Source organism: Athene cunicularia (assembly GCF_003259725.1).
Source record: "Athene cunicularia isolate RWA chromosome 7 unlocalized genomic scaffold, athCun1 chr7_part1, whole genome shotgun sequence".
Classification (NCBI taxonomy): Eukaryota; Metazoa; Chordata; class Aves; order Strigiformes; family Strigidae; genus Athene; species Athene cunicularia.
The window spans coordinates 27656586-27665518 of NW_020799107.1; the positions used below are offsets into that span (position 1 = coordinate 27656586).

General features: G+C 41.7%; 1 protein-coding gene across 1 annotated transcript; it reads right to left on the bottom strand.

The window, feature by feature from the left end:
* Nucleotides 1-1454: 1454 nt before the first annotated feature.
* Nucleotides 1455-8903, bottom strand: DTX3L (deltex E3 ubiquitin ligase 3L). Its single transcript, XM_026852512.1, has 5 exons — nt 8807-8903; nt 8534-8763; nt 5062-6624; nt 4124-4341; nt 1455-2534 (listed from the first exon to the last, which is right to left on the bottom strand). The coding sequence occupies exons 1-5, from the start codon at nt 8901-8903 to the stop codon at nt 2465-2467; spliced, it is 2178 nt and encodes a 725-aa protein (XP_026708313.1). The 3' UTR covers nt 1455-2464.
* Nucleotides 8904-8933: the final 30 nt, after the last annotated feature.

Consider the following 8933-nt stretch of genomic DNA (forward strand, 5'->3'; position numbering starts at 1 on the left):
CCCACCGCTTTCACTTTCGTTTCTTCCTCGAAGAGGCCAGCGGCGCCGCGCCCCGCCCCGCCCCGGAGGGATGGGGGGGCACGGAGGAGGGCGGGCCGCCCCCGAGGGCGCGGTCGAGCGAGTCGCCCGGAGGTCCCGGTCCCCCGGCGCGGCTCCTCGCCGCCATCGGGAAGCACCGCGGGTCACACCGGCCGCTTGGCCCAGGGGATCGCAGACGTGGTGCTGCGCTGGCACAGGGTCCTGCGAGAAGCCGGTTTCACATATGCAGCTGTTCACAGAGCCCGAGCGTCAGGCACACCCCGCTCTCCCTGCGTTACCCTTCCGAATCAACTCGTGCCACAAAGTAAAATTACCCGTTTCCGTCGTTCTCCATCAGAAATACAACTGTGCAGGATTGCAGAGAAAGAGTATTTTCCTCAGACAAAGGTGTCAGCTAGCTGAGACATTGCCAACCGAGTGCTTAGGGCTTCCCCTTGAAAAAGTTAGTTTTCAGCTATTTTTTGCTGTGTATTTTACTAATGTGCCCAAATATGAGACACTAAAATAGTAGATAAATGAAAATTTCCCCCCCTAACTTCACTGGAAGTGCACTGAGGAAATGCATAACAACCAAATGTAATTAAATTAAGCAGGGGTGGACGTCAGCTAAATACAGGTGTAGTCAGGCTGCCAAGCAGACCCATGGGCATGTTTTTGTTTCTCAGTGAGCAATTAATCTTTGCTTTCCTAATCCATTCTCTCAATGGTTATCCTAGGCACACGCTCTCCTCCCTTGCTGTAACCCAGGCAAAATACCTGTCTTTTGACTGCAAATCAGGCAGATTTTTCCTAAACTGTACAGCTATGATTCAAAAGTAAAGGTCTGTACAGCTGGTTATATAGGATAAAGAGTTGGGAGCTTTCAGTGTCAACAGGACTCTGCTGCAAAACTGCCACAGATAAAATGGAAGGTGGTGAGTTACCAGATAGGGGTATGACATCGGTGAACTGGCTTACTGGGACAGAAAGTGAAATGAGAGACCAAAATAAGCTGAGGAGACTTGATCTTCACAGCTTGTTTCAGTGTGCAGAAAAGCATGGTCATTTAGGAACAACTGAAGTTGGTATCTTAAAGCACAGAAAAGGGAGGAAGCTTAAAACAGTGTAAAACATGGAAACAAATACAGTAAAACAAAACCACAGTAGGAAAGACATCCCAACCTACATGGAAACCAAAACAGTCCCCAACACTAAGAAATCTGAAAGTCAAGGTGGTAAAGTAGTACTTCCTATTCACAGTATGGGAATCTTTAAAAAAAAAAAAAAAAAAAAAAAAAAGAGAGGTGGCATGGGGGTCCAAATCACCCCAAATCATGGCATTGCTGGGAAGCTCCTAAATTTAAAAAAATACACAATTGTACATATCTAAAATAGGAGAAAAACCTGTACAGAAGAATGCAGAACTAAGCAGATGGTATTTTTATATTTTATTTATTGGTTATATTCAACAGCCTAACGAAATATTTTTAACTCACTAACAGTTGGTTGAACTAAGAGAAAGCTATTTTGTTTCACACCACCACAAAGGTAATCAGCAGCCTAATTACAGAATGCAGAGTACCAACAAAGTATTTTTATAATACAAACTATATATTGGAAACAATGGGAAGAATATTGGAATGTGGAAGTTTTATAGTTCCAGAGCTAAGTTAAAAATTGTATTTAAGCATGATGGCAGGCACAGAACCAGGGCCCCATTACCAGAGCCAACCACAGGCACTGTTACTTTACAATTGCTCTAAGGTGGCTCTGCGCATTCAGCACTTCTGCAGGGTTAAAAACACGGCAGCATCCATGTACCCCCTCATACATCAACCATACTAATTTCATGGTTAAGACCCAAACCACTAATACTATTTCTACCCTGAAAAGGAAAAGAAGCGAAAGATCATAGCTCGGTCACAGCTGATACTGTAACTGCTGCATAAAAATTTTGCAGCAGATGGGTTACACAATGCTATCCATGATGAAAGAAGTAGTAACACGAAGCTAAACCAAGCATTTAATTGAATAAAAGCTAGTAGTGTATGTGTTATTTTTGGTGATCAGACTGAAGACTTGTGGGAAAAAATGCAGATCAGACTCACTGGTAAAATAAGACACACAATGTGGTATTTGACAAGCGCAACAAGTACTGATGCTGCACTCGCAACACCCAAATTCTGTAAAGGTTACTCACACAGGGAAGTGTTATTCAAGAAAGTAAATTATGTGTAAAGAACATGTATCATTTGATGAAAGATCACTTTTCTTAGCTGACTGCAAAGTACAAGTTATTTAGTACGGAAGCTGAACAAAGTTGACTTCTCTCTTCTTAGTACAGCAGCTGAATAAAGTTGACTTCTTTCTTCTTAGTCCTTAAATAGTAAATTACCTGGTATGTGTTCAATTATTACACTTCAGAGCCAACAGTTGATAAATGTCTTTATTCAATTCCTTTGGCTTTCAATTCTGATCGAACCCGCTTCAGATAATCAGGATCAGGGTAACCAAAACTAGGAGAAGAAGAAAATAATTGTTTGGGCTACTTCTGCAATGAAGCATCTGACAGTTCTAGAGCCTTCTTGTGAAAATCTCCTAAAACACATTACAAATTTTACGCATTTACTTATTGCTCCGTAGAGAAAACAGACCCTATTTTGCAGGTTGGAAAGGCAGTACAGACAAGGTAAAGCTAAAAACTTAAGGGACTGCTGAATTTGGTTGTCCAAACTGACACTAAGAACTTGATTTTCAAAGCTGCCTGCTGTCTCACTTAAAAATGATAGGGCGCTTGGGTATACATCTTTCCAAAAATCAGACCTGAAACATATCCAAGTGAGCATTCAAAACATGAAAATAATGGCACCTCTGGATTTTAGGTGGTGCACCAGCAAAAGTGTGTATGAAGCAAGTGATAACTAGGGAGAACATTTGGGCAGAGGGGGGGGAGGATCACTTAAACTGGTGCTTTTTGGGTTTTTATGATTCTAGCCCAGGAAGGAGGATCTAGACACAAATCTTGAGATCTTGCAAGAAGACACCTGCCCCCGAGAGGCTGCAACAAGCTTGAAAGGACTGTTCCAAGATTCCTTCTTGTCTCTGTAAGAATTTTTCCAGGACCCAAAGTTTACTGATATAACCTGTAGTTAATCATAGCTTTAGGAACAGTCAACCGTATGTGCATTAATACATTATTAATCTAATACAGTGATCCTGACTGGGAGACCATTATTCATTGAGGAATTAGTGATCTACGTAACAGTTAACCGGGGCAGGCCCAGCCTGTGCTGTGCTGCATGTTCAGCGTGGCCTCCGGGCCCGTGTTGTGCTGCGTGCGAGCTGCGGCTGTGGGACGGGCTCTGGCAGAGCGGTGCTGCAGGCAGCTCCCCCTCACTACTGGTGATTACACCACCTGCGTGTCCTTGCCTTTATCTAGCAGTGCAGCATGTCCTCAAGAAATGCTGAATAGAGTTGTCTTTTACTAAGAAAATCCTGTAATAGCTTGAACAACCAAAATGGGTTAACCCTTTCTATGATCAGGGTTGGCATGGCATCCCGTGCTCTGATCGCAGGCCCACTGAATGCTGCGCAACTTGGGGTTCCTAGTATCTGACAGGACACGACCATATCTATAACCCATTCCCTTTCTTCTTGTTGATAGCTCTAGTAAGTAGAACTCCAAATCACATTTTACAGAGTCTGAGTGCTGTCTTTACGGGGATCATAATGGACCAGCATCTCCTCGTGAAAAACAGCAAGTAACAGAAGAGGCTGAGATCAGGAGTTCCACTTTAGCTGCTATCAAGAGCTTGCTGTCCTGTCCTGTACTAGAAGTAGTTTATCATCAGAGCAGTTATTAACTGAGTAGGTGCTTTACACAACTCACTGGTGAATGAGTGGCCTGAGGGGCAACAGAAGACTAAGCTCATCATTGTTCCAACTGTCCAAATTGGTGTAGGTGATTCAAGTCTGGATCCATAGAGCAGTCCCCAATCACTTTGTTAGTGACAAAATCTGAGAGCTCTAACAGGGAAAATATTCAGGGTAGCCTTCCTGACACATCTGAGTAGCAATAAAATTACATAAAAAGACGACTACTTACTAGGTAGGTCCTCCAGTCATGGAAGTTTTGTGGTGAATATCATTCCATGTGATAACACCTTCTGCACCAGTAGTACGTGACCGTCCCACTGTAAAAATCAGTTTTTGGTTAAAGGCTTTTTTGAGGAGCGACAGAACTTCTCGCCCTTCCTTATTGTCAGGTAAATACGCTGTTCGAGAAGTTGCAGCATAACGTTTCCCTGGATTTGGATGGCTTTTCTGTTTTGTAGAAAAACAAAACAAAACCACATTTTATATCATAAATGCTTTGAAGTGTGAAAATTACACATCCCAGCTTTCACAATACTTTTTATCCTGTGTGATTCAGAAGGATATAGCACGACTGATTTTGAGGTTTTTTTCTCTCATTAGATAATTTCCTTCATTTTTCATTCACATTTTCTTGTCACCACTCATGCACCCATTGTTATTTTTAAATGGTTTTTCTTTTGCTCTCTCAAATGCATGTCACCCCACCCCCGACTTTTTCAAGCATCCCATCTTCAGTTCTAGTCATAACTCTAAGCACATAACATAAGATGATTTCTCACCTGGAAAGCTTACAAGCCAGCTTGCTATTCATTTTCATCCATTGGTGACAGCAGCTAAGAGAATGCCTCAGACAATCCTCACTACACTTGCAGGATTTTGTTTACATAATATTGCTCATAGATTTCAGTTCAGTTACTCCCAAAGCACAAGACAGGTAGCTCTGTCCCTGTGCATATAAAATGGGTGGCTACCATTTAACTATTTAATTCCTACTGTATTACTTAATCACACCCAAAAATACTGAATTAAATACTTGCAGATTTGTATAAAACAAAGGAATGTCTTTCCTGGACATGCATTAAAATGATTTTAGAAATGTTAATTTTATATCCATTATTGGTTTTGCTGTGGGAAAAATATCTTCTATGAATCTTAAAATATACTTACAGTTTGAATACCACTGTACATATTGTATGTAATCATAATAGTACCACAACTGGGATAACCAGGAAGACATGAAGACAATGTTATACTTGACATTGTTCCCTCTGGTTGGTCTCCTTTCATGGGTCCATAGAACATACCGCAAACCGGACAACATGGCTTATAAATCATGGCCTGGTTAATGCAACTTTTGCAAAACGCATGATTGCACTTTTCCAGTATTTCCTTATTACTAAATCTCTCCATGCAAATCGGACACACATCTTCGTCGTCTTTTTCTGTCTTTGCCTTAGCCTGTCCTTCAGAAGAAAAACTATTCTTTTGCCTGAAATTATATTTCTTCTCAGATGCTACCGTAGCTTCTTGGTAGCTGAGATCAGAGGACAGTGATGTCCTATTTTTAGTTTGTGTTGAGTCTGTAATGTCAAGAAGGTTCATAATGTGATTTTCGGCCGCATAAAGATGGTTTGGTAAACCACTTAAGATGAATTTGTCCTCCTCTTTCTTAAGTTTTACATGCAGGTCTTCCAATACTTTTCCATTAAGTAGCATATTTAATCTTTTCTTCTGGTCTTCTGAAAGCTTCAAGCTGATGAGTTTTTCTGTTAGCATTGCAGAGGCACTCTGAAATTCACTGATGAAACTTTCAGTAGCATGTGAAGACATATCAAAAGTTTTGCTCTTAGGCGTAAATACTATGAGCATCCTGTGACCACGTGATATGTCTTTCTTTTCTATTGCTGTATCAAATTTGTCTTTAATGTCTTCTATTACTCTGCTTAATATTGTTTCCAACAATTTAAACACAGAAGCATCAACTTCAATTCCATTCCTGTATTTGTACAGTTCAGACGATATCTTCACATTTTTGTCCACTGGACTGTTCTCTATAAGAGGCTGTTCTCTAGAACAGTTCTCTGCTAGAAATTTTTTGGCCTCTAAAATCTCGCTTGCTGGACCACGGAGTAGCAACTGATTCCCTTCCTCTTTGGCGAGAAGATTACTGAACCTAGCATTTAATTTCATTATTGTTTCATTTAATGTGTAACTGTTCATTATGGGAATTTTCTCCTGTTTCAGACCTTCTACACTTTTCTGAAAAGTTCCGATAAAAAAATCATTAGCTTCTTGTATTGATGCAGGACTTTTATCAGAAATCAAGCATACTGATGTGGTTCCATTGTGACATTCTTTACTTCTTATACGCACTCCAAAAAGTTCCCGTAGTAGTTTGATTTGTTCTTTGCAGGTATGACTGAAATATTCATAGAGAGCTGACAGAACTGTAAGCTCATTCACCTCTTCAGTATTCAGACCATTTTCATCCTTCAAACTATTCCTACTTTCAGAATGTGAAAAACCACGGTTTGGGTTGTTGCCTGCAAGAATATCCTTAAAGTAGTGATAAGCTTTTTCAATATCTGTAAAATCGCCTGTCAACTTCTCAGAGCCAGCGATATCAGGATTTTCTTCTCTTTTTAAATTTGGACATATAATGGTGATTTTCTCTCTTTGCTCTTCAGTGAACATGCTGGTATTCAAAGTTGCAGATACTGTAAGAAATATCTAAAGAGAAGAAAAGTAGATACCAATTATTTGTTTTTTCTGTGGTTCTCTGCCTGCTGCTTCTACATTTTGAGTAAGGAAAAGCTCTGTACATCTCAGTAGGGCCAGATTACTGTGGACATTTGCACACAATGTTTCTTTTCTGTCATGTATACTGACATTACACACACCTAAGTAAAGCAATCAGCTTCTAAGTCAGCAGCAAAAATGAAATTTGTTAATGTCATCAGCATTTCAGGAACAAAGACAGTAACTTTGCTACTTACTTTGCGACTGTGACCAGTACCCTCTGCTTCTGACCTCTAGCAATATGGTTAGCATAACTAATGCCATTTTATAAGGTAGATGACCATTCTCTGTGATTGAGCTGGTCACATATTAGTCCTATTTCCCCTCATTATCAGTCCCTGAAGGTCCTGCATACCAAGAAGATGAAGAAAACAGATTTCTTCCCCTCCTTATTGTCCTCAAGGTTCCTGGGCACCAGGCCAACTACTCCCCTCCTTACCAGCCTTGAAGGTCCTAGGCACCAGGTGGTGATGATCCCACCATAGAACAGAGAAGCGTAACCATATGCAAAGCACTGTCTACAAAATCAAGCAGTTACAAGTCCTAAGTGGGAACCTGGACTGCAACTGCTGCTGGACAGTGAGACCCGTGATCCCCAGTGGTCAGGGACACCTCCACTACCCTCTGCTTCCTCCAAGGACTGAGTGAATGACTTGTATTCTTTTATGGGTTTTTCGAGTCTAGATGATTGGTATACCAATACAGCAAGACAAGTATAAAGATTTTACATGATTTACAGAGGGTCTAGGTGATTAGAAAACATAAGCTAAGCTGTGCTGTAAAATTAAGTGCTACACTACTGATAAAATTGTACACCAATTCTGCTTGTAGAAATCCTGTGCTGTTCTCATCATTAATTCTATGCTACGCTAATCACAAAATCCTGTTTAAAAAACTCAGTGCTTTACTTGTAACTACAACTTAGTGCCATCATCACTCTGCCAACAATACCCAAAAGAATGTGTCCTCTCCTTAGTGTCAGGTGACAGATACATGCCATGTTTTAACAGCACATATAAGTTACATTACATCGTTCTTTAATTATATTACTTTTTAGTTTTCCCTTACAACCTTTCTTTAAAAAATTCCCAAAAGTGATGCTTTAGTAACTCAGGGTTAAGACACAAAATGGGATTCTGAAGAATAATAACAAACATGTTCACATCTCTACTTTGCACAGACAGAAGGATAGTGAAATTTGCAGTATACTGCTTCAGATGTCAGATAACCACTATAGTAGCACATGCTGTACCTCTAAAGCTACATCTGTGCAAAACAGTAAACCCTCTGGGCCAGATATCGGTGTCTTGGTAGAGCCACATCCATGTTATGTAACATGTAGCCTGGCCCTACACCATGTGCCCAGCACACAGCTGATCTTTTCTGCACAACTTTTAGTTCAAAGTGTCTGAAATAGTGTTTGCTGTGCTACATTCCATCAGAGCAGATTTTTTAACACTGAGGTAAGAGACGAAAGTAATTTGGGCTGTCTGAAGGTGTAAAACATGCTGAAACAGTGTTAGAGGTCTGTACAGCAGGACAGGATCCAAATCTCATACAATTTTTCAACCTTTGGGAGCAGTCTTTGGTGCATACTATCCCCCCAAACCTGCCAGGGTGCTGCTGTAGGGAACAGGGGTTGGCATGTGCCAAAGCCAAACTGGAGAACATGCTGCTGACGTGTGGCTGACCTGTGGTCCATTTTACTGTGTAAGATAATGTAACTGACATTTGCTTGGCATGAAACACTTAAGTGCAACATAAAGCAACGCAAAGGACTCCTGGAACTACAAGTGGGGCAGGTTATGACACTGCTTGTTTACTGCTCTTCCTGATGTACCTTTTTGGTAATGGCTTCTCCGGCCGTGTGTCCGTGGCCTTTGGCTGCCTGCTGCTCCGTGAACCTCTGCAGAGCTGGGGAAGAGCCAGAAGGGAGGGAGTGGCTGGTGGAGGCCTGTGCTGTAAACGGGCTCTGGCTCAGGTGCCCTTCTCCCGGCCGGATGACTATCTTCAGGCGCCTGGCACCGACGTCCAGGACATGTTCTGGACGGGACTCCACTCTCTTCTTATCTGCAGTAATTTGGGGACAGGCAAATAAGGCTGACAAAGTTACCCAAAAACTTGATGGCGAGAAGGGGCCACCGAGACTGCCTGCTCTTTGCCTGCCCGCGCACTGCCCAGAGGCGCAAGATGGTGCCCTCGGCGGCCATTTCCCGCCACCCCCACGCCCGAGGAGACAT

Bases quoted from the DNA above. Each gene is read 5' to 3' on its own strand.
- DTX3L (XM_026852512.1), bottom strand. From the start codon at position 8,903: ATGGCCGCCGAGGGCACCATCTTGCGCCTCTGGGCAGTGCGCGGGCAG. The intron at 8,764-8,806 runs GTAACTTTGTCA...AAATTACTGCAG, and splicing joins TCTCGCCATCAAGTTTTTGG to ATAAGAAGAGAGTGGAGTCC. The intron at 6,625-8,533 runs GTACATCAGGAA...TCTTCTCTTTAG, and splicing joins GAGAAGCCATTACCAAAAAG to ATATTTCTTACAGTATCTGC.